General features: G+C 40.6%; 1 protein-coding gene across 1 annotated transcript; it reads right to left on the bottom strand.

The window, feature by feature from the left end:
- Positions 1-22,623: 22,623 nt before the first annotated feature.
- LOC148008619 (adenylate kinase 4-like) lies at positions 22,624-25,813 on the bottom strand. Its single transcript, XM_087674154.1, has 3 exons — positions 23,253-25,813; positions 23,048-23,137; positions 22,624-22,927 (listed from the first exon to the last, which is right to left on the bottom strand). The coding sequence occupies exons 1-3, from the start codon at positions 23,574-23,576 to the stop codon at positions 22,829-22,831; spliced, it is 513 nt and encodes a 170-aa protein (XP_087530280.1). The 5' UTR covers positions 23,577-25,813; the 3' UTR covers positions 22,624-22,828.
- Between the last annotated feature and the right edge of the window lie 659 nt (positions 25,814-26,472).

The raw sequence follows: 26,472 nt of genomic DNA, 5'->3' as shown, positions 1-26,472 counted from the left end.
GATGTGATTACAGAGCAGTTGCAGACACTGAAAGTGAATACAACTAGCATATCCAACGTTGTAGGAGTAGGAAGAGATGTGATGCAGTCAAATACATGGTGTGGTAAGTGTCATCAAGCAGGCCATTTAGCCACTGAATGTACACGAAAGCCAACAATCCCGGGGGCTTTCTATTCCTACTGTTTGTGGAAGAACCATACAGAGGATATTTGCTCTCTGAAGGAGATGCATGATAGGAGAAGAAAGGAAGAAGACACAAGATTCAACTTGCTGGAATCCAAAATGACAACACAAGATATTGGACCAAAGCCTAGGATTTTGGTCCTAATTTCGGACCCAGAAGATTTCCATCCCAAAGTTACAACGGAAGACAGTCTGGCGGTGGTGAGAGATCAGAAGATGAGTGTTACAGATGCGGAGAAAAGGGACACATTTCACCAAATTGTCCAAATCCCCGAAGGTCAGTAGATTACAAGCCCTTATGCAGTCGTTGTAAAGGAGAAGGCCACACTGCAAAAGAATGTCCAAGCCCAACCCCAGTGAAAAACAGTGCTACTGATAATCCGGCCAAGGCCCAAGAGCCTACCTCCAATTTAGTGGAATTGGAAGTTGCTGCCATCACGCTTGCAAAGAAGAAGGAACCACCTATCCAGAAAGAAAATAATCCTCCTGCCAAAATAGTAAATTTCAATCTTCCAACAGAAGAACAGAACATAACAGAGCCTTACAGTGCCGTACAGAGCACTACAGTGCCACAAGTGGTAGAAGAAGTCACCATGATGCCCCTGTTGGAAGAAAAAAGGAAAATAAAAATGGGTGTTACGCCATTCCCTAATTGGTTAGAGAAGCCAGTGGATCCTATTAAGGAATACGATCTGGTCAGAGATCTAGATACCTTTAAACCAAACCTCACATTTTGACAATTATTGATGTTGTCTCCCAATTGCCGAAAAAGGTTCAAAAGTATATTGACAAGAAGACGTGGCTTAAGGATTTCTCCCTCAACAACAACAAAGTCCAACAAAGCTCCAGAGCCTATAAAAGAAGTGGACGTGGCTAATGCCTTCCTAGATCTGGGTACCCCAGAGACTGGCGTGTGGATAGAAGGCTGCTTTATTGCAAATGTACTGATTGATGGTGGCTCATCAGTGAACATTATGACGGATGTGACAATGAAGGATCTAAGCCTACAAGGTGTGCAACCCACCCAATGGCTCATCAGACTGGTGGATCAAAGCAAAATCAAGCCTTTGGGCATTCTCCCATATGTGAAGACTACAGTGGCTGGAAAAGATTATTGGCTAACCTATCTGGTGGTGAAGCCAAAATCTTATGGTACATCCTACCTCTTATTACTAGGCAGACCATGGCTTTTTGAAGCCAGAGCAAGGACGGATTGGTTCAAAGGAACCTTGACCTTGGGTAGAGGACCCAATAAAGTGGTGCTGAAGTTATATGGTGCTCAAAAAGGACATGGATCCACCTCCTTGGAATTATCTTCTAACTCCCCCAGTGAGGCTACAGATGGAACATCAGCAGACGAAGATGGTGTCAAATAGATCCTTCCCAAGAAAACAGTGGCACATTCCTTAACAGTGGATACTGTAAGCCAACTCCCAAAATATGCAAAGTCCCTGTTAATGGGTGAATACTTCCTGCCTGAACTAGGAATGACTTCCGAAATCACTTCTGATAGTGAGATAGAAGCATGGATGTACTGCTCTCCCTGTTACATGGCCATAGCAGAGCCAGAGACAGAGGCAGAAGATGAAATAGAGAACCTGTTCTTCTCTTACAGAGCTCCTATAGAGACAGAGACAAAGAAAAATACAGAGACAGAGTCTAAAGAGGACGGAGATGATACGGAAGAAGAAGGTTATGAAAGCAAGATGGAAGAGTCTATCCCACCCGAAGAGGATATATATGAAGAAGAAGTTCCAGAAGCATCAGAAGCAGATGAGCTCATGCTATGGGACAGAATGGCGATGGTACCATTTGGTCTGGTAAATGGATTTTCTCATATGCAAAATCTTTATAAGAAATGATTGAAGAAGAACAAGCCATCTTTCAGCAGTGGCTCTTGCCGCCCTCACCCATCTTTGCCAAGAAAAGATGATGACGATGCACTGCGCCAACAAGCATCAGTCTCACAATTCCAACAGGCATCAGAGGATCCCTGTTATGTGATATTCTTGGACACGTCCTCAGAAGATGAGTCTTCAAGCCAAGAGATAACTAATCGTGAAAGCAAACCCGAAATGACTCTAATCCCAGTTCAACATCTCAAGGGGCAACCTAAGTCTCCACTAAAAGAAGAATTTGGGTCTAGTGGGACATTAGAAGAGGACACCACCCCCTTTAAGGAGTCAGATTTGTATCCAGAAGCAGTCCGTGGGACCTTCATCCGTGAAGTAGAAGGTGAAAGGCAGTTAACTTTTGTGGATGCAGATGGCACTGAACGCCACCTGAAGGTGGGTAGCAGCCTACCAGAAGAGGAGTTGTCAACCTTGTACAACTTGTTGAAAGAGAATTTGGACGTGTTTGCGTGGTCCCACAAAGACCTAAAGGGGATTGATCCCACAATATGTCAGCATCATATTGATTTGGAGCCTGATGCCAAGCCAGTACGACAACGATAGAGGTGAATGAACCCGAATTATTCCACATTGGTGAAAGCAGAGCTGCTGAAGCTTCTGGAACCCAAGTTCATCTATCCAGTGGCAAATAGTGAATGGGTCTTACCCATCGTGGTTGTACCCAAGAAGAATGGCAAGCTTCGTATATGTGTGGATTTTCGCAAGTTGAATTCCAAGACGAAGAAGGATCACTTTCCTATCCCTTTCACAGACCAACTGTTGGACACAGTGGTATGACATGAGCTTTATTCCCTTCTGGATGGGTTCAGTGGATATAACCAAGTGCAGATAGCAGAAGAAGACCAATCCAAAACAACCTTCACCACAGAGTGGGGGACCTATGCTTACAGAGTGATGCCATTTGGGCTATGCAATGCCCCTGCTACCTTCCAGCGAGTGATGATGGCCGCATTCCAAAATCATCTGCACGACTTTATTGAGGTATATTTGGATGACTTCTGTGTCTATAGTTTGATTCGTGAACACTGGGGACATTTGGAACAATGCTTTCACCAATGCCGGGAGTATGGGATTTCCCTCAACCCCGACAAATGCATCTTTGGGGTCTCTTTTGGAGTTCTGTTGGGCCACATTGTCTCTGCACAAGGGATATCAACAGACCATGCAAAGATTGAAAAGATCGCGGCTCTGACAGTACCCACCAACCTCAAACAGTTGAGGGGATTCCTAGGCCATGTGGGTTACTACAGAAGGTTCATAGCCCATTTTGCAACAAAGGCAACCTCCTTGCACAAGCTTCTGAGGAAAGATGCAGAGTTTATTTGGACGGAAGAATGTGACAAAGCCTTCAACACTCTGAAGCAGTGTCTGACTGAGGCACCCATTCTGCAACCTCCTGATTGGACGAAGGAGTTTCATGTACACACTGATGCATCAGTTGAAGGGCTAGGTGCTGTCCTATGTCAAAAGGGCCCCTCCAAATTAGATCAACCGATCTATTATACAAACCGAAAAGTCACTGATAGGGAATGGAACTATACAATGACAGAGCTTGAGTGCTTGGCAATGGTATTTGCCCTAGAGAAGTTTCGCCACTACTTACTGTCTACCTACTTTAAATTTTATGTGGATCACGAGGCCCTGTCATTCCTGATGAACAAAGCAGACGTGAAAGGACGAATGATGAGATGGCTCCTTCTATTGCATGAGTTTGACTTTGAGGTAATTACCAAACCTGGTCATTCCCATGTGCTGGGCTGATCATCTGTCGCATATCCCACAGACTGCAAACGAGGAGCAGGATGATCCAGACCTCCCAGATGCTTCCCTGTTTATGGTCGACACTGTAAGTCCCTGGTATGCAGACATCGCCAACCTGCTGGCAACCCAACAGTACCCTCCTGGCATTTCTAGTCGGGATAGGAAGAAGCTTATGTTAGAATCGCCCCCCTACACCCTGTTAGGCAGTGCACTGTACAAGAAAGGCAAAGATGAAGTGCTCAGAAGATGTGTTACAGGAGATGAGATTGGGATTGTTCTGAAGGCTTGCCATGACAAGCCGTATGGAGGCCACTTTGCAAGAGAAGCTACAGCCAAGAAAGCTCTGTTAGCAGGTTACTGGTGGCCGACCCTCCACAAGGACGCTTTTGATTACTGCAAGCGATGTGATGCTTGTCAGTGAATGGAAAAACCCACCAAAACAAGTGCCATGCCACTGCAACCTATCCTTCATTTGAAGCCGTTTGAGAAGTGGGGCATCGACTTCGTTGGCCCAATCGATCCTCCCACTAGAAGGAAACAGAACAGATACATCTTGGTATGTACGGATTATGTCACAAAGTGGTGTGAAGCTAAAGCCCTAAAGCGGGACGATGGTAACAGCGTGGCCCTGTTCATGTACGAGAATATCATCATCCGTTTTGGTAGTCCCCTAGAGCTGGTAAGTGACAGAGGCACTCATTTTATTAATAAAGTCATGGAAGAGTTGACAGAGCTGTATAAGATCCGCCATCGCAAGTCCACTTCTTATTACCCCAGAGCCAATGGCCAAGTCGAAGTCACGAATCGAATCCTCTGCTCGATTCTGACAAGAACAATTGCTGCACATCGTCGTGATTGGGATGATTGACTTACAGAGGCCCTCTGGGCGTACAGAACCTCCCACAAAGCAGCAACATGACATACACCCTTCCAGCTGGTGTATGGTACATAAGCTGTTTTCCTTGTTGAACTGGAATTGCCCTCTTTGCGAGTCGCTATCAAAGAGCGTTTGGGGGACGATGATTCACTGTAATGCCGTCTCCTGCACCTGGAATGTTTGGACGAAACTTGCAGGATGGCTCTACAGTGCATGGAAGCCACGCAAGCTCGATGTAAGGCTTACCATTACAGCTTCATCAAGCACAAGGAGTTCAAAGAAGGTGATTTGGTCCTAGCCTATGATTCACGATTTGGCAAGTTTCCTGGCAAGCTTCAACAGCGGTGGATGGGCCCATATAAGGTACTTGCTGTCAACCCTAATGGCTCTGTCCAAGTGCAGACTGTTGATGCCTCTGATGATCCCTTCCTGATCAATGGATATCGCCTGAAGAAGTACTTCCCTCCTTGGGGATCTTGACAATCACGGTCACCTGATCCTTTCCCCCGTTGGCGTGGCACTGTAACTCTTATGATGCTACTTCTGATAGTCGTTCTTCAGCCACTCCTAATGAGGTGGACGCAACCCTCTGTCCCCTCCGGCCCACCTCCCGCCCTTGATCTCTTATCCTCTATTTTCCACCAGCGACAGTGGTGAGGTTGGTTCTGACAAATGGTATTTCTACCATTCCCTTTCTTAATTCGAAAAAAAAGGAAAAAAAATATACATATCAGTCATGGGAGAAAAGGACTTAGGTCCCTGTCATGCCGACCTTTTCTTCGAGAAAAGGTGGAGACACCCTTGGGAATAGGAGAAAAAAAAAGAAAAAAAAACAAAGAAAAGAAGAAAAGAAAAAAAACTGTTATGGGAGAAAAGAAAGAAATTCCCTGTCATAGCAAACCTCGTTCTAAGAAAAGGTGTTTAACACCCTTGGGCGGGAAGCTGGCTGTGGAAAAGGTGGCAACACCCAGCAGTCCAGAAAGTAGATTCATCAGTTGACATCCCCAGGATCCAGTTCCGAAGTTGCCTCCCTTGGTACGCTGTGTTCTGTGCCTTTCTGTAGAGCGTTCCTCTAGCAAACGCCATGTTCCTATCTAACCCCACGTTCGATCTGATGGCTACCTCCCTGGGTATGCCTCTTCAACAATTGACGACGCGATCTTCATCGACAAAAAATCAAGTGACGCGAGCTTTCATCCTAACCGGATGGGGAAGTGAGTATGGTTGCCCTCTGTAACTATCAACAGAGCATGAGACAGAGGGCGGGGTGAGTGACCAGTCCTTCCCTTTCAAATCAAATGAGAGGTACGTTGTGTGAATGGAGTGTTGCACGCACGGGACGGGCCTCTCAATGCACAAAGCACGATCTGTTTTTGTGCACTACACCATAAGGCTCCCTGGCCTTCCTTAGTACCATCTCATCTACTCTCCCATAGTAGTACCTCTATCCTCAGCCTCTATACTCGATAAAGCAACTCTAGGTTGCATTTTATTGCTCCATGTAACTACTATAATACCAAGGAAAAACATAAATCCGTTGGTAGATCTTCTATCAAACATGCTACCAGTCTCCAATCTATGTGTATATAATCCAAACACTTACATATCCTTATATGCCTCATAAAAAAGTCCATAATGCAAAGTGAACTTCAATACCTCAATATGCATCTAACTACATCCAAATGAGGCTTTCTAGGTATGCACAAATTGATTGACAAGGGTAATAGCATAATAGCTCAAGTTTGACATTGTGAGAGTCATATAAATCAAACTTCCTACTATCCTTCTAAACAAAGTAGGGTCTTCTATCTCATCCCTAACATCAGCACTCAACTTCACATTTTTCTCTATTTGCACTAAAAGAGATTTAAATACTATCATACCATACTTAGACAATATATCCAAGCAATACTCCCTTTGGAACAGCCATATACCATTATCAAATCTAATCACCTCAATACTAGGAAAGTACCTCAGCTCACCCAAATTCTTCATCTCAAACTTCTTCTTCAAAAGGTCCTTGACTTTACCAATCCCATTATCACTGTCACCTATAATAATCAAGTCATCCTCATAGATGACTATGATGATCATGCCTACATCTCCCTTTCTCACATAAAGTGAGTGATTAACATCAAAAACATAAAAGCCAACGTTGACATGATACTCTCCAATCTTGTTAGACCATGCTCCACGTGCTTACTTCAGCCCATACAACACCTTTTTTAACCTACACATATGTGGGATAGTCTAAATCTTTATGACTTGTTGGTTGCTCCACATACACTTATTGTAATTCACCATACAAGAAGGCATTCTTGATATCCATTTGCTGCAAACTCTAACCGACTACCAAGGTAATCACATATCTAATAATTGCTATTCTAGCAACTAGTTTGAATGTCTCATCATAATCTATATAATATGTAGCATAGCCTTTTGCAACTAGCCTAGCCTTATATCAACTAACAAAACCATTTGAATTATGTTTGATTTTTTAGGCCCACTTATAGCCAATAGCTTTCTTGTCCTTAGGCAATGGTACTAGATGCCAAGTCTTATTGGCTTCTAATGCAACCATCTCTTCAACCATTGCTACATCCTAATGAGCATGACTAATAATATCCTCAAAATAAGTGGGCTCAACATCCCCAACCACCTTTACCATATAACCATAATGGTAAGCTATATAACCTTTAAAACCAAATCTTTTAACAAGATATCTAACCCTGTTAGATCTGTGTACCACTGAATCGCTTAGTGGAGCCTTTACATTACCATGTACTCTTTGTATACTTGGTGTCCTAACTGAAGGAATACAATGCTCATTATCCAAACTCTCTAAACCATTGGAATCTCCATTAAATCCTAAAGGACTAGTAGATGCATCATTACCATCTGTCACTTTCTTCTTCCCTTTGTCTTTGCTTGCAACACTTATAGGTGCATCCGAAGACATGCTACTATTCGGGAGACTAAGGGCTAACTATAGATGTAGTACTACATGATGTTTTTGGTTTACTAAGGCTTCGTGATTCTTGCTTTTTTTTTATGCACATAACTATCATGATTATCATTATCATCCAATGTATCACCACTAGATACCAACTGCTCATCTCATAAAAAATAACATCCCTCCTCTATAACGCATTATTGGGGGTCATTCCATGAATTGTAGTTGTGGAAGTTCTATTCATAATATACACAGCAATATGAAGAGCTTCAAACCAAAAATATTTTGGCATATCCTTTTCAGCTATCAATGCTCATGTAACTTCTGCAACATATCTATTTTTCCTTTTTGCAAACCTCATTTTACCATGGGGTTTCCCTACAAGTAAACTGTCTTTTATACCATGAGACCTCAAGAAGGCATTGAACTCATTAGAGAGATACTCTCCCCCTCCATTTAATCTCAAGCATGTAACTTCAAGCCTGCTTTTGTTTCAATAGTAGCCTTGAAATTTTTGAAGTGCTCAAATACATCACTCTTTTTCTTTATAAAATATACCCACAACTTGACCAATTATCAATACGTGCGAAAAAATATTTGTTGCCACCAAGAGATATGTTACGTGTAGGCTCCCAAACATCTATATGCACAACATTAAGTATGTTTCTGCTCAGATCTCTGTCATACAAAAGATGTTAACTTGCTTGCTTATCAAACTGATATGCTTCACACACTTATGTTTTTCTACAACTCTAAAAGCAAGCAACCCTGTAACTAATCCTATGAACTACATTAATTTTAGCCTTTGCACATTTGCATGCCCAATACATTTGTGCTATATTTCAATATTTGCAACTACTTCTTTGCCTTTAGCATACATGGCAGTATTCATTACAGAAATTCTAGCATCTGAAGTGAACATGCGACCAACTCTACTTCCTTTTGTGATCAACCTACAGTTATCATTGAATTCTTCTGCAAAATAATCTTTTGTATTAAATTAAATCTACAACCCTTGCTCTACCATTTGGCTAATCAACACTAAATTCTTTATGATTGATGGCACATATAATACATCTAACAGACTCTTTGTCCCATCAATCATTATCCAAGGACAAGGAAACCTTTTCAGTGTGTGAAATTGGATGGCATGAATCATAATCCATTTGCACATAATCTAGATTTTGTAAATCTTACATCTCTCCAAAGCATTCAATATGACTAGTCATATGATTAGATGCACTTGAATCAATATCCCATACATCACCATGTGTCCCCTTTCTATAATAGCATTCATTATATGCTATACAACAAACATACACTCATTTTTCCCTTCATTTTGTCATGAAGATGATGCATAGTTTCCTTGTTGCAATTTACCATTGCGGATATCATCCTTCTTGGCATAACAACGGGCTGCAATATGATCTAATTTTGCCACAATAATGACAAACAATACTAAAATTGCCAGAATGTTTATTCTACCGTCCATCTCTTTCTTTAGAGATCTCCCTATCTCTAAAGTTTCCATAGCCTTCTAAAATTTACATTTTACCCATATGCTAATTTAATCTATTTTGTTGGTTATCATCAACACATTCCATACCATAGCCTCTTGAAGAGGATCTGCCATGTCCCCTTCTTGAACTTGAGTAAAATGCTTGGACTTGTTTATAACTTCTTTCAAACGATTCACCCTATATATGATCTCTTTAGTGATCATGAGAGAGACCATCATCAAAAACTAGAAACAACTTTTGTATATACATAGAAGTGACAAATGATTTCTAGACATTCTCATTATTAAGTCCAACCAAAGTAGATGAAACCAAATCATCATCATTAGACATTGCATCAATTGGTGCTTAGGCACCTGCAATGCTTCTCACTTTTAAAATATACTCATTTATAGATATATTCTATTTCTTCAAAGTATTCAACTCTTGCTGGAGTTGAATCTTCTGTGCCTTTGTATTTACTAAAAATATATTCTCAAAAATTATCCAAGCTATATGTAAAGTTTCTACATTTTGTATATGCCGTGACATAGTATTATCAATGATTGCAGATAGCCAATACATCATCTTTTTGTCTTTTGCATTCCATTCTTTCCAGTCTTTAATTCATATGTAATCATAAGGCCACCTAGCTTTGACTTCTCTTCTTCACTTGAAACAAACTTGTAAAGGCCTTTTCCAATAAGGAAGTCTGTCACACAAAACTTCCACGATGGTTAATTGTTCTTATCCTAGCTTCTCAATGATGGGGTTTCCATAGTTCTTTGCCATTTTCACAAAATTTATACAAAATAATAAGAAAGTATTCTCCAACATTTCACAATAAGTACACAACAACACATGAAGTAGTCTTTTTCATTGATTGCTCAAAATAGTACATATAATCTGTAACCTGTTTAAAGATAAAACCTGATTTTCTTTCTGGTAAATGCCTCAAAACTTACTAATTTATAATTTGTAACTTGTGTACCCACTTTCGATTTATAAAGTTGAAATTATAGTATATCATGAAACTATTGTTCACAACCTTGGAGATCAAAAACAGGATTTGAAATAATCTTAGATGGCCCAAAAAGCAGCTGAGACAAGCCCTAAAGGGCTTAGTTGTAGAACATAGAGTGCTCTCCTCATCTGTGGGAGCTTTCACTCAACCGCCAAGACCCACGGACCGCTTATTGTTTCAAGCGTTCCAAGCCGAGCACTAATGGCTACCTCTCATATAACCGACACGCCATCCATATCTACAGGTGTAGTGAGCTTACCTCCATGCCGTTCGAGTTACCTCCTCTTCCGCATACTCTGGTAGCTCCATGATCCAAGTGCAAGCTTCAAGCAAGCTCGATCCTCCCGCTCCAAGCTCCAAGCTCCATTGCCGCGAGCAAGAGAAGAGAAGAGAAGAGAAGAGAAGAGAAGAGAAGAGAAGAGAAGAGAAGAGAAGAAGATTGAGAGCTTCTCCTCCTTGGTCCCTCACCCTCACACACTCACTCCCTCACACTTTCACACTCCCTCTCTTAAGCACAAGCTCAAGCAAGCAAGAAGAAGAAGAAGAAGATGAAGAAGAAGAGGAGAGCTACTTTTGGCCACACACAAGAATGAGCTTTTCATTCACTTTTCAACTTTATATACAAAACCCTAAATCCCTTTTGGGCGGTCATCCCCTTTTCCCCTTTTTTACATGGCCGGCCGTAGCCTAGGCCCTTTTTCCCATTGTCCTTCTATCTTCCTAGATTCCTTTCCACCGACCGTCTACATTTACAAATTGCACGGGTGAGAGCCCGGCGCTCTTTTACAAGATTTCAGGGTGTGACTTTTTATTTTAAAATGCGCATTTCCCCTTTTGTATTTGCCTTGGACTTTTAAGGTTGCCCTTGCGCTTTTGGCCTTTTCTCCTATTCTTTCTTCAGTCGGGCTACCTTTTTTCCACCTTTGCCTTGCGTCTTTTTTATTTCCTTTTGCTTTCTTCGTGTTGGGGTTAACATCGTCCACCAAATCTCACAGCAATTTGAGATTTTTGCTTTGCCCTACTGTTGGTACCTCCATAGGCATTATCCAAGAGAAAGAGTGGAAGAATGAGAGAGTTTCTTACCCGTTGCTTGCTTGCTCGAATCCTTGCTTCATCTCCTTTAGTTCAATCTTCAAAACTAATCTCTCTTAGTGGCACCACTCTGATACCATGTCGTGAATCATGTGGTGGTTGAAGAAGAGTTCATTGTGAAGAGTCTGTAGGTAGGGCAACAAGATTTGAAGCTTCGTCTTGAAGCTTGAAGTTTCCCTCTTCATTTGATCTTGTTGGTACCATCATTGGCCACTTGGGGACCCTCCCCATCATCTCTAACACTTGGACCAACATTCTAATCCCTTCAGGGTTGAAGGTGCCATCAGCATGGGTATGCAGATTAGTTTTTGAGCATGCTCAAGACATACAACAACCGCTCCTCTTCATTTGGCATCATGGTTATGCTCCAAACTTTGCATCTAATGCTTAGCATTGAGCATTGAAGTGTATTTTACATTTGGGGCTGATATACATTCATCTTCGCGTCTAAAATACAGAGTATTTAGATATGTAATAAACATGGCAGCACCTGCTCTCTTGAGATTGATGCTCATTTGATGGCTATTGGATGTATCTTGATGTTGGATGTCTTAGGGATCATGTGGCATTGTCTTGAGGTAATTCGGAGCTAATCTTGGCAATCATTTTTCTCAATTCTTAGACTTGCTTGTGGTTGGAATACACAATCCATAGCCTGCAATTTACACAGCTCTTTGTCCTTTAACGACATTGGTCATTGGACATGTATATTGATGTGTATACATGCTCAAGTGATGTCAAGACACTAAGGAATGATATGCATGTGTATTAAAGTGCATTTGGGCTGATTTTGACTGAGATTTCACTCAGTTTTGATAGAGATTTGGTTGTTGGAATAATAGGGTTGAATAACATTTTGATTGCATATGCATTATGTCTTGCTGCTAAACTTAGTTTCGGGCATTCTATGCCATGTATTCATGCTTATGGTTAATACTACATGCTTGAATTTGATTTCGGAATGCATTTGAGTAGTGATTAGAGCTCTTTTTTGGATTAACTTTACTTATTACAGGTCTAATGTTGTACATTCAGGACAACTTCCTACATATCCAAGAAAACATACCTCACTGTTAGGAAATTTGATGTTTTGAGCAGCATTGCATGGTCTTTGGAGCTCAATCTCAGTTAGTTTGAGAGGTCATTTTAGTTCTGAATTTTCAAGATAGATTTTTTCTGATTTTTTGGGGGATTGCACTCTTGAATTGCATGACAGCCACCTGTATTGTTAAGAATTTCTAGACTACACTTTGTTTTTTTTATAGAAAATTGGTGTGTTTTCTATCATTGAATGCTTTTGAGGTATTTTGGACAATGAACTGATGTATGTTCCTACCATACATTCTTGGGGATATCCTAACATACTACTGAGCGGATTTTGGAGCTTTCATTGCTTAGCATTAGCTATCATTTACTATCATACAATTATTTGGCTGTGAATCATGGCTATTAGTAGTGGCAATCGTCTTATGCATATCAAGAAGCTTGAAGGAGCACAGAACTTTGCAATTTGGCAAAAGCAATGCTATAACAACTTGTTGCAAAAGAAGCAAGCAAAGCCAATTAAAGTCAAGGGAACAAAACTAGCTGATGTAGAGCTGGACGGCTGGGATGAGCTATATGAGCTTGCATGCTCAACCATTGAGCTATCAATTTTTTATGCCTTGCTATTTAAAATTGAAGGGTTGGATTCTGCTTATGACATTTGGAAGTGACAGGAAGAATTGTATGCCCAGAAGAGTGCTGTAAGCAAAGTCTACTAGATGAAGAAACTCATGGATTTGCGTATGAAAGAGGGTACTACAATGTCTACTCACCTTGGAGAGTTTAACTTCATTTTCAACCAGCTTGCCGCTTTGAAATTCAATATTGATTATGAGTTTAAAGTTACGTTCTTTCTTTTTTGCACTCTGCCAGAGAGTTGGGATACCTTCAGGACTGCTATGAGCAATTCTAATGCTATGCTTTTGTATGCTGATGTAGAGAGTGCTCTACTTATGAAAGAAATGAATCAATATAACAATGCATCCAGTAAGTTTTTCAATGCTTTACATACTAGAGGCAGATCACAACAAAAAGGCAAATCTAATAGCAAGGGCTGCAGTAAATCATGTGGTAATGATGTTGAATGCCATCACTGTGGCAAGAAGGGTCACTTCAAACGTGACTGCTATAAATGGAAGAAAGAGAAAGGAAAGGGCAAGAAGACATATAACAACAAGGAAGAGAAGAAAGAGAGTCAACTTGCCAAGAAGAGCAATGTAAAGATCGAAGAGGTGAATATAGTCAGCCATGAGAGCGACAGAGGGAATGATGTACTTTTTGTCTCTTCATGTAGTGCACATGATTTGATAGCTGATACGGATGATGACATGCAAACTTGGATTTTGGATTCATGTGCCTCTTTTCATGTCACCCCTCACCGTGAGTGGTTTACAAACTATACAGGAGGTCGACTTGGTGTTTTCCATCTTGGGAAAAATTATGCAAGTGACATTGCAGGAGCATTGCAGGCATTGGCAATGTGCAACTGCAGTTTTAGCATGGATTTGTCTTCACTCTTTAGAATGTAAGGCATGTACTGTAGCTCAAGAAGAGCTTGATTAGTAATGGTCAGCTAGATGATGATGGTTTTCATACCACCTTTGGTGATGGAAAATGGAATATTTGTAAGGGATTTAGGGTTATTGCTAGAGGTTGCAAGAGTGATACTTTGTATCCACTTCATGTATCTAGTGTGTGTGACCATATTGTCACAGTGAGCGAGCAACCAAGTGTTTCCTTATGGCATGGTTGGTTGGGACACATGAGTCAAACAGGAATGAAAGTACTTTCTCGTTTGGGTTACTTGCTTGTCTCTTCGTTATGTTGATTTTGAGCACTGTGATCATTGTGTTTATGGTAAGCATGTGCAGACATCTCATAAAAAGTCTCTTTCACTGAAATCTTTGCCTCTAGAGTTAGTACATTCCGATGTATGTCACATGCCAAGGTTATATGTAGGAGGAAATAAATACTTTCTCACACTTGTCGATGATGCTACTCGAAAGGTATGGGTTTACCTTATTCGTAGCAAGAACAAAGTGCTTGACAGGTTTCAAAAATACTTGGCATTGGTTGAGAACTAGAATGATAAGACACTTAAGTATCTTCACTCTAACAATGGTCGAGAGTATGTATCCAAAGCCTTTTAGGCATTTTGTGACAGCAAGGGGATAAAGAGGGAGCTCACTGCCCCTCATGATAGGTTAAAAAAATTATTGGCATTGGTTGAGAACCAGACTGATAAGACACTTAAGTATCTTCGCTCTAACAATGGTGGGAAGTATGTGTCCAAATCCTTTCAGGCATTTTGTGACAGCAAGGGGATAAAGAGGGAGCTCACTGCCCCTCATAATCCATCCTAAAATGGCGTTACAGAGTGCATGAATTGGACCATACAAGATAAGGTTTGTACGATGCTGCCTCATGCTACATTACCCCATGGCTTTTGGGCAGAGGCTATTATGACATCCGTCCATCTGATTAACAGGTCACTAAACAGGTCTTTAGGGGGGAGAGTCCCTTAGGAAAAGTGGTCGAACAAGCCACCTTCTTATGCTCATTTGTGAGTGTTTGGCTATGCGAAGCTTTTGTGCACATACGAAAAGAAGAACGCAACAAACTGGAACCAAAGTCCTGTAAATGCAGATTCCTAGGATACGATGACGTGGGTGAGATGGGGTATAGACTTTGGCATCCCGAGAAAAGAAAGATAGTATGCAGCAATGACATCATCTTCCGTGAAGATCGCATGCATAAGCAGCCCAAGAAGACCGAGGAAGTATATATGTTGTAAATACTCCTAAAAATGTAAAAAATAGTGCTAAAAATGACCAACAAGATATTGCCCATGATACACCATAGTTTCAGCTTGAAAACATGCAGTTATGATAGTCTGAACTATCAAGATAGCATGCTGGAATTTCAGGACAACAACCAGTACATGCAAAACTATAGGCCCATATTTTAGGACAACATGTAAATGTAGATTTGCAGGCCCATCAGCTAGAAAATGCTGAGCCTTCGCTCCGTAGGTCGACTCGACCATCAAGACCACTTGACAGGTTTGTTCTTGGTGCGCAATATGCTGCAAATTATGTCATGTTGACGAATTGTGGTGAGTCGTCATGCTTTAAGAAAGCAATGACTAGACCAGATAGCAAGAAGTGGCTCAAGGCTATGCTGTCGAAAATGAAATCTCTTGATAAGAATGGTACTTGGCGTAGCTGCCTAAAGGGTAGAAAACTCTTCCATGCAAGTGGGTTTACAAGATGAAGGTCACTTCTAGTTCTTCGCCAAAGTACAAAGCACGGTTAGTTGCAAAGGGGTACAAGCAGGAACATGGAATTGACTTTGATGAGATCTTCTCTCCTATAGTCAAGATGACTACTCTAAGAACCATTTTGGGCTTGGTTGTAGCTGAAGATATGGAGCTCATACAGATGGATGCAAAGATTGTATTCTTACATGGTGATTTGCATGAGGGCATATATATATGAAACAGTCTAAGGGTTTTGTTGCTAAAGGCAAAGAGACGATGGTCTATAAATGAAAACGGAGTTTGTATGGGCTGAAATAGGCACCGAGGGAATGGTATCATAAGTTTGATACTTTCATGCAGTCTCAAGGCTTTTAGACAAGTCAAGTTGATCACTGCTTGTACACCAAGAAGGTAGTAGATGGCAACCTAATTATCTTGGTTCTATATGTTGATGACATGTTGATTGCTGGCAGGGATACTCATGCCTTGGAGATTCATTGAAGCAAAGTTTTCATGGCAGCTTTGACATGATGGATCTTGGTGATGTCGATCACATTCTTGGGATGCAGATACTCAAAGATAGATCGAAGGGGTTACTCTATATATCTTAGCAAGAGTATGTATCCAAGATTTTGCAGCGTTTCAATATGGAGGGGGAAAAGCAATTGGAGTTCCATTGCCTCCATAGATGAAACTCAGTGTAGAGGACAACCCTACATCTAATGGTGAAAAGGCTGAAATGGCCAAGATTTAGTGTGCTTTAGTCATTGGCAGTTTGATGTATGCTATGGTTGCTACACGTCCAGACATTGCCTTTGTAGTGGGAGTGGTTAGCAGGTATATGGAAAACCATGGCAAGAAGCATTGGGAATCATTGAAATGTGTTATGAGATACTTCAAGGGCACAAAGGATCTGTGCATCTTCTTTGGTAAGCAAAAGACATATGTCATTGGCTTTACGAATGCAGACTATGCTGGACATGCAGACTGCACGAAATCCACTACAGGATATGTGTTTAATTTCACAAGGGGATCTATCTCTTGGATATCCAGGCTGCAGAAATGTGTTGCACTGTCTACTATGAATGTCTATTGCGAAGGTAGAGTATGTGGCTACCACTGAGGCATACAAAGAGGCCTTATGGCTGTCTCGTTTGGTTGTTGAGCTTGGGATTACTGAGGTTCTTGTTCTCCACTATGATAGTCAGATTGCTATCATGTTAGCACGGAACCTTGTCTTTCATGCAAAGACAAAACACATATAGGTGAAGTATCATTTCATCAAAGAGATAATTGACATCAAGAGCATTGAGCTGGTCAAGGTGCACAATAATGATAACCCTGCAGACCTTCTCACGAAGGGTCTTCTAGTAGAGAGGTTTGCTCATTGCTGGTAGATGATGGGTATTGGATAGGTATAGTCTCTTCAGTTTTGTACATACTTAGACTTAGCTGATTATTTTCCTCTACCTTTGGGCACATTGCCTTTAGGGGGGAGGTTGTTGGGAAAACGGGCATGTGCCCGTGTCCGCCTATAAGGGCCATGCTGTACATAGTACATATACCTATCTAAAACATTATTGAGGTACGCTCTTCAATACCACAAATCGTATGTCTCTATCTCTTCTCTCTCTCTCTCTCAACTTGCATCTCTACACAGAAGCTCCATTACAACTAACTCAACAAATCTATTTGTAAAGGCAGCCATAGGAAACAATTAGAACTAAACCCCCATGGTTGTGAACCAATTGTAAAGGCTACCTTGGATTCATTTTAGCCTCCACCAATACATTGGCCTTGGATTAATGGTGATTGTACCTTGGAAACCAAAAGCCTTAAACATTGGTCCTAATTAATCCAAAGAACGTGCCTAAATGTCCCCTCCCTACAACTATATAGGTATTCCCCTACCTCTATTAGCTTGGTTGAACACCATCCATGTCTCTCCCTGTGATCTTTATCATAGTCTTACTCCTGCCAACCCTTGTCTCTGTAGTAATACTCTCATGCCTCTTTCATGATACACTTCTCACTAGTCTCATATGCGGCTCACTAGTTGAATGCCATCCATGTTTCTCCCTAAGATCCTTATCATTTCTTAGACCACAAGCTAGCCTTAGCCTCAGTATCCTTATGCATGTTTCACAGTATTCTTCTCTCCCAATTTCACCCATGGCTTGCTAGTAGCCTAAAATGGTCACACAACCTACCATCCTCCATGATTAATTGTCTACCACATCACCCCTATGGTTAATAGTGCATATTGGCACTCCTAGAATGTTCTCACCAAAGGGGTGGCTCACATTATTGCATGTGAAGCGTAATGGGCTGTTGAATTAGTCAAGGCCATTGTTAGTTAGTGACAAGATAGTGCTATCCACATACCATGGTCAATCATCATCCCCGTATGATCTTGAAGAATGGATTTCAAATTAGAGGCTTATTTTGAGATTCTATTATGGATGGATGACCAAAAGATACAATTTACTATTGCACACTTGGAAGGGTTTGCACGCACTTTTAGTGGTGCTATATGGAAAGAGAAAATTAGCTTATAGACACTTTGGATAAATTCAAGGAACTTTTAGCACAAGTCTTCATCTCCTTGATTGAAAAATAAAGGCTTTTTCCAAGGTGGTACAACTTAGAGTAGCATGGATTTACCATAAGGGAGTACACCAACCAATTTCTTAACCTTACCATGCACATGAAAAGCATTTAGTGATAATGCAAAGTTACATAAGTACATATATAGGTTAGATCTAAGTTTATCCACTAATGTAATGATGCAATTTCCTAAAATTTATTCAAGCCTATTGCACTAGTAGAGAGGTATTCTAGGAAGTATCAGAGAGAGCCATCACTTCAACCATCTTTAGGACAAGGTATTATTCAAATCATGGTCAATTTGGAAGAAAACTTGGAAGGTCTAACTTATCAATAAGTAGCCCTAGAGTTTCTACTTATCCCTATTTCAATGCTATTAAGTAAAGAGTTGATTATAGGCCTCAAAATGGTAAAAAAAACCGAATTATTGATTTAATCTATTTTGTTGGTTATCACCAGCATATCCCATACCACAGCCTCTCGAAGAGAATCCGCTGCATTCCCTTCCTGAATTTAAGTAAAATGCTTAGACACGTACACAATTTCTTTTAGATGAGTCACACTACATATTGATATCTTCGGTAATCATGAGAGAGACCAACTCATAAAAATCTGAAAATGGCTGTCATATATATATAGAAGTGACAAATGATTTCCAAGCCTTCTCATTACTAAGGCCATCTAAAGTAGATAAAACCAAATCATCATCATCAAGCATTGCATCAATTATTGCTAAAGCATTTGCAATGCTCCTCACTTTTAAAACATACCTATTGACAGGCATTTTCCCTTTCTTCAAGGTATTCAACTCTTGCTTGAGTTGAATCTTCCATGCCTTTGTATTTACTGAAAACATGTTCTCAAAATTTGTCCAAGCTCCATGTGAAATTTTTGCATTTGTGATATGTCCCAATATAGTATTATCAATGACTATGACTGCAGATAGCCAATACATCATCTTTTTGTCCTTTGCATTCCATTCTTTCCACGCCTTTAATTCATCCCCAATCGTAGGGTTACTTGGAGCCATAAACTCATAAAGACCTTTTCCAATAAGAAAGTTCATCACATGGACTTCCTTGATGGGTAATTATTCTTGTCCAGCTTCTCAATGATGGGGGTTTCTACTATCCCCTACCATTATCACAAAAAAGGATACAAAATAGTAAGCATATGTTTTGCAATCTTGCACAATAAGTACACAGTAATATACCAAGCAATCTTTTTTACCAACTGTTCAACCGTACATGTAATCTGCAACTTGTTTGCAAATAAAACTTATGTTTGCTTCTTGTAAATACCTCAAAACTTACAAATTTAAAATATGTAACCTATGCATCCACTTTCGATTAACACTAAAATTACAGTATGCCTTGAAACTGTTGTTTGCAACCTTATGTGTCTAAAATAGAGCCCAAAACAGTTTCAGATGCCCAAAAAGGGAGTGGATAAGTACGTTAAGTTCTAAAGGAGTTATCCGTAGAATATACAGTCCTTTGCTCCCATATCAAATCTCATAGCAATTTGAGAATTTTACTCTACCCTGCTTTCAGTACCTCCACAGACACTATCCAAAAGAAAAAGTAGAAGAATGGGAGAGCTTCTTATCCATTGCTTGCTTACTCGAATCCTTGCTTCTTCTCCTTCACTTTGGCCTTTAAAACCAACATTTCTCAATGATGCTGCTCTGATACCATATCAAGAATCGTGTAGTGGGGGAACTTGCTTGAGCTGTTGTACCAAACACACATCATACACACAAGATGAAGCTCACTCAAGAACAGAAGAAGAGAGATGGAGGCCAAAACGTTTTGTTACTCGTTTCTTCTTTTTCTTTTTCACACAATACAATATACACAAAGTATAGATAAGATACAACATAAAGTAATGTGGACTACTAAGTCAAACAGTCCATAATTGACTATACTAATCGATTGGCACTATAACTATGCCAGCTGTAGGTAGGTGCAACAAACTATATATAATAAGTGATAAGTCAATGGCTATGTGAGGATCATAATCACCACCAACGTCCTAAGTATAGACGTGCGGACCCATCTAGCATGGTGGCCCATGATCAATGTCCCCACATGTTGAACTCGCTATCTCAACATCTTCCTCTAATAAAAATCTCCAAGAAAGAATCTAGCTCTTCAAGGGAAAGAATGCTCAAAATATTCTAAAGCAACTCTTCCTTCTCCAAGAAAGAATCTAGTCCTTCCAAGGAAAGGAACACTCTAAATATTCTAAGTCAATTCTTCCATATGCTCTTCTTTAGAAGCAAGATCTCAAACTTCATTAGGTTATCTAATTAATAAAGAGATATGATCTTCATCAAGTGATGTTTTCATAATAACAAATATTAAAGTAGAGATTTTTGTGCATGCATGCTTGTAAATATTGTGAGATTTGAGGATTGGTTCTACCATTTGAGTTCTCATCTTTCTCTTTAGGTTGTGCAACTAGGACAAAGAGCCTCATAGTCAATATCAGAGCCGACTCTCGACAAATGGAACACATGGTTATTGAAGCCGAGAAATTCCAAAAATTCCACTCCTATGATGGAGACATCATATAAAGTGCTTATGATGCAAGTGGAGGTGACGTGTGCGATAGCAAAGGCCACATGTTTCAGATCTCGCTCATCAAGAAGGAGCATCATAAGCATATAAAGTGCTTATGATGCAAGTGGAGGTGACGTGTGCGATAGTGAAGGCCATATGCTTTAGATCTCTCTCATCAAGAAGGAGCATATGGTATGTCAACATAATTTAACCATTTCAAAGTTCCATGGCACTCAAGACTTGAAGCTCATCTACACATGGGTACAAGAGGTGGATACATGTAGCAAACATGTGACACTTGGGATCAAGATACACTTTGCTATTCTTCAACACTTTAATGAACTACAGATTGCGACAATGGAAGGAGTGGCGATTCTTTAGGCAAATGCAAGAGGAAGATCTGGTCACTTCACTAGGGTCACCAAATTTCTACTTACGTACCCCTTTCCTCACTTTGATGATGAGCTTGTCTCTAAGTCATCTCAAGGAATGCACCTCAAAAAATGCAAGTGTACCACATGCAACAAACATAATGATTATTTTATTCAAAAAATTCAAGATTATAATTATAAAAATGTTCTTTTTTCAATTATTTGAAAAATCTACGAGTTTCCCAAGGAAAAAAAAAATCATTTTATCCCTTTACAATATATGTAAGGAAAATGCATTTTTTAATACACTCCCAAGTAGTTTATGAACAGCCTGCATAGCCCCATTTCAAGCGATGTAAAGGCACAATGTTTGAATTCCTTGGATTGAATGGGCCATGCTAGCTATAGCCTCTAAGAGATGGGAGAAGTTGAGGGAGTATAGACAGCCTTATGAGTTTGCTCCCACAAAAGCCAAAGCGAAGGGCGAGCCCGAAAGTAGTGAGGGAAACTCTTTTATAAGGACAACTGCTCATGATGTGGCACAAGGGCTATAGGGGGAGCCATTGTTTAAGATAGCAACCAAGAGCTTTAGTCATATATATGCCTTCTATACACATGCACCCACAAGAGATTATAATGCTTATGTTATAAGTGATTATATCATAAGTGATTATATCAAGCTACCTATACAGATTATGATGTTTATGTTATAAGTGATTATATCATAGATTCATGGATACCCACACCCTAATTTATGGTTCGCGTTTTTACTCTTTATTTGATTAACTCCTTTATTCTTATTTATAGGAGGGAGAGTGGCCATAGACATTCATTCAAATACTTGTATAGACCTTGTAGAATCTTGGTGTCGGAAGAGGAAGCTTGTGGAGTGTGTGAGCTAGCACTCAACTGCTGTACTCTTGATTCTGGTTGTGGATTCTTGTTCCCAGTTTACTCTTGTGCATCATCGCTTTCATTGATCTGATCTTTTCATTATTCAGCTGCTTGTTTAACACTACAACATGGTATCAAATGTTAAGGTTCGCTGAAGGAGTTATGCTCATGCTTGTGCTGTTTTGGGGTATGTCTTGTGTAATTACCAGCGCTTTATGACGGGAAGGCACCAAAAAGGGCATGGAGTATCCAGAGTTGTAGAGCAAATAGAGGTAAAATTGTACTGCTAGAGAGGTATTTTCAGTGTGTAACCATCCATTCGTCAACACTGGATGCTAATTCGCAGCCTGCTCTTATACACCATTTTTTAAATCACATGCCATCTAGATCCCTGCTAATCCTGCCACCATCGCTATGATGGAATAATAGACAGTTTTAACAAGCGCGTTCCGGGCAATCAGCTAAGACATGAATCTGCAGGTAGAGCAGAGATTATAAGGGTCGAATTAGTCAGAGTCCTGAAGATTAGAACAGCCAGACGTGACCTCTGTACTAATCTCCTACCAATGCCCATCACATAGCACTTGAAGTGAAATGCCCTCTCGTAGCTTCAAAATTGATTCATAAGTAATTGTTGTAAAAAATTTCGTACACTGGATAACACCAATACGGGCCTGGACCAGCAATTGCATACTAAAGAACAAGAGAGTCCTAACAAAAGTGGATGTTGAAGGGCTTCATACATTCCAATTCATATCTACTAAAGCCATCCCCTTTGTGATTGACACAACTATTTCAAAGCCTGCTTGATCTCACAAGATACTTCCATAGGAGACTTTTCTGCATGAAGAATAGCCACTATCCCTTTCTGTTTGTAGTAGTCAATCACCTGATATCAGTAGACGAGATCGCATGAGACCAAAAGTTTCCAGGATGAAGACTTGGTCTAAAACCAGGCTCAACAGATACTACCAATTATCAGAGAGATGAAAGTGTTAATGGTTGTTACCGGTTCTGTTTGCTTGTGGAATGCCCCTAGCCTGCTTTTCAACACCTCAGCATTATCATCTTTACGTTGGACCAATGGCTCACCTGTAAGCTGCAATGGCCCTTCAAATCAGCTTAATTTAACCAGTCAACACTGCATGCATGATGACCTTAGAGTCCATGCTAAATATATTAACGTGGCCAACCATTCTTCTGCTGTCACTCACATCATCCTTTCCTGGAACCTTTGGTGGTGAAAATTTAGTGTGGTAAGATCGTCCACTGGCTGGGTGAATCCAGCGACCAGTTATTCTTTCCTCCAAAACTGAGTCAGCAATTTCAAAATTCAGGACTTTGTCCAATTTGACTCCTTTCTTCTCTAGCATAGCATCAAGCTGCAGGTTAACACACTCCAAATATAAATGAGCCCTAAAACGATTCCCACAGTGGTTCAAGATGCGCCAAAGAGCAGATCTGAGAACTGTGGGGAAATTAAAGAAACCCGATGTACATAGTAACTGCACGACTGGCATGCAAAATGAATCAACCATCCAGAGCCAGGCCACAGCACTGGTACAAAAATATTTGTTTCAAAATCCTTAAAGTTGGATCATGCAATACCTTTCCATCTCTCTGACATGCTGCACACGTCTCCTAGCATTTAGTAGATCAGTGCAAGATACCTACAATGACTGCTCTCCCATATATGCTAAACTTGTGACCCATCTAGACAGACGGCAGATGCAAGCATAGGCTGGTGCCCTAAAGTAGAGGACAAGGAAAGATTGCCATCAGAAGGAAATGAGAAAGCATATTCTATGCACCAACACATCCCCTGAATTGACTGCTGCTACCTCACCTGCTACACCTCTGATGTTCTGAATAAAGAAACATTTTCATGTATCAAGTTGACATTGAATGATGGACGTTGTCTGGAACTGTTTCAATCTGGTTCAGATATTTAGTGTGTGCACATATCCTTGGTAACGGGTATGCAAAAACACGAGTATGTACATATCCTTGGTAAAGAGCACACACTTCTAAGATGAGTGTGGAACATGCAAATGGTATGTATCATATAGAAAGTGGGGGATAGTACTCACTCTCAGAAAATGTGAGGGCAGAATCACAGATAGAGATAGTATCCACAGGTCCTACAAAGAGTGAGGGAAGATACACATGAGACAGATAATACCCATTCCGTAAGGGAGTGGAAGATCCATGGATTGTTAAGCTAGGTCGAAATAAATCCTTGATCATTGGTCAATTGGTTCAAAATGTTTTATAAAAGGGGACTACAGGTATGCCACTCTTTATCCCAAATCATCATCACTTTCCACTGCCAAGTTGCTGCTATCTGCCATTGCCATATATATATTTCAGTCTGCCTCAGCATTCCTGCTTCTGCCACACCTACTAAAGTCATTGTTTGGGGTTGTGAAAGAGATAGGTGCTGCTGTCCTGGCGACCAGCATGCTGCCTCCTCACCATGAATGTTGCTGTCCAGAATCCAGGCTTGCCCCTGCTGCAAACACGACATGCTCTGGCTGCCAAAGACTGCTGGACGCCTCTTTTTTGCTGTCTTGGACCTGCCCTTTCAGCTGTCCTCATCAATTGCAGCTGCTAAGTGACTTCTCACCCAGATACAGCTCACACTTTGCGGTTTCTCTGCCTGCTATGTTGTTGGTCAGCATACTTCACACACATTTCACACAGTTAAAGACACAAATGGTGGCTGGCTGCTCTGGCCAAGATCCTTTCAAGTATGGCACACTCTTGCTTATTTGTGTCATCAATGACTCCTTCAGCACCCCTCGCCCCACACTATAGAGTGATAGGATCTAAGTGGGCATCCTACTCTTCAGCCAGCACCATTGAATGACAGGTCTGTTTGGATCCCTTTCTGCCTCTTCCTTGAGCATCCGCCTACACTCCCAACTATATTTCAGTTGGCCCTATTCATTGTGTTCAGTATATTTGGTGGTTGTGTTGGTCATACATCTCTGGGCACTCTCTGTTAGCCCTAGTGTTTTTACTTAAGGTGCTAGAGCTCAGATTCGCACATGAACGCCATCTTGTAATGTAAGACATGATGGTTCTAACATGGATCATAGGGTCCAGTAATTGAACCATGAAGTAAATGTTGTGAAGAGGAAATTTTGCATTTGCTTTCATAATGTGCAAATGTATGACTATCTGACCTTTTTCATTGACATACTTATAAGAACTGCTTGTCTTTATTGTTTTAGTGAAGCTTTTCTGATGTGGACATTGCTTGAACCTCTATTGATCTGCCAATTGAAAGTTTATGGTGATGATCACGCAAAGACCTGAATCATGAAATGATGAACAAACTTGAATTTGTGACTAAATGGTTTTGTTTGCCAAGTAAACAGATCGGACATTTATTTCTGATTTCAGACAAAGATGCTTTTGCGTGCTAAATATTTGTGTAAGTCCAATGTGCTTCTTTCGATATTGTCAGAATCGACGAAAGCATCTATGTCCTAGGACCATAAATGCGCTTCCACTTTCACAATTGACACAATTCAATGCCTGGATATCTGCTGTGAAAAATGAAATAAGCTGAAAACTCATCTTAACAAGCCAAAAACACAACGCTACAGCAATGCCTTAGCTACAGCCTACAGATGGTGCAAGAACGAGAAGGTAAAACACACAGCTGGATCTGTTATAAAAGAGCATCACTCAACTGAACCACAAGTCCCTGGATAATTACAACCATCAGGGAGACTCTGGATAAGCAAGCATGCTACAACCCCCCACTAAGAGTACAATTCTCTAAAATGTATTACTTCACTAAAGCAAGCGTGCCATGCTCCCCCCAGTGAGACTGCGATTGTCCTATATTGCAATACTTACACACTGCTAATCTGATTGCCCTAGAGACCATTACTGTTGAGTAGCTGGAACTGAGTTCTTGGTTTGCAGAAGCATCTCCTATCAAGTGGCCATTTGAGGCCAAACAACACTGTAGATTGTTGCAGTAGGGACTGCTACATTTAGGTCTTAATTCCCAAGATTGAAGAAACTTCTGGAGTATTACACTGAAGTACTCTTAATTTCCAAGTCAGCAGAGTACTTAGTCTGATGCTGGTTGCTTGGTTGACTCTACTGGCTGCTTCAAATCCACTTGGATTCAGAGGAAAACTGCATACTAAATATTGCTTTGATTTTTTAAGTCTACCTTAACAGGGGCAAGTTGAATCTTCCAGAAAGCTAAACTCGTCATGACTCTCTCATTAGTGTTAGGGAAGTGGGGAATCCAATCAGATACTAAAATTATCACTAAAGCATTAAGCTCACACTCAAGCATTGCCAATGGAGGCCAGAAGCCTCCACTATGAGCTCGATCAGAAACCCTACCACTGATGAGAAGCAATGATAAAAAAGACTTTCTTGAAGATTTATGATGAAGCAATTGGT

The sequence above is a fragment of the Lygodium microphyllum genome, unplaced genomic scaffold (assembly GCF_053477565.2).
Source record: "Lygodium microphyllum isolate KBCC unplaced genomic scaffold, Lygodium_microphyllum_v1.1.10 scaffold_113, whole genome shotgun sequence".
NCBI classification, from domain to species: domain Eukaryota; kingdom Viridiplantae; phylum Streptophyta; class Polypodiopsida; order Schizaeales; family Lygodiaceae; genus Lygodium; species Lygodium microphyllum.
The sequence above is the reverse complement of the archived record's forward strand: the minus strand, read 5'-3'. Positions and strand labels throughout refer to the sequence as shown.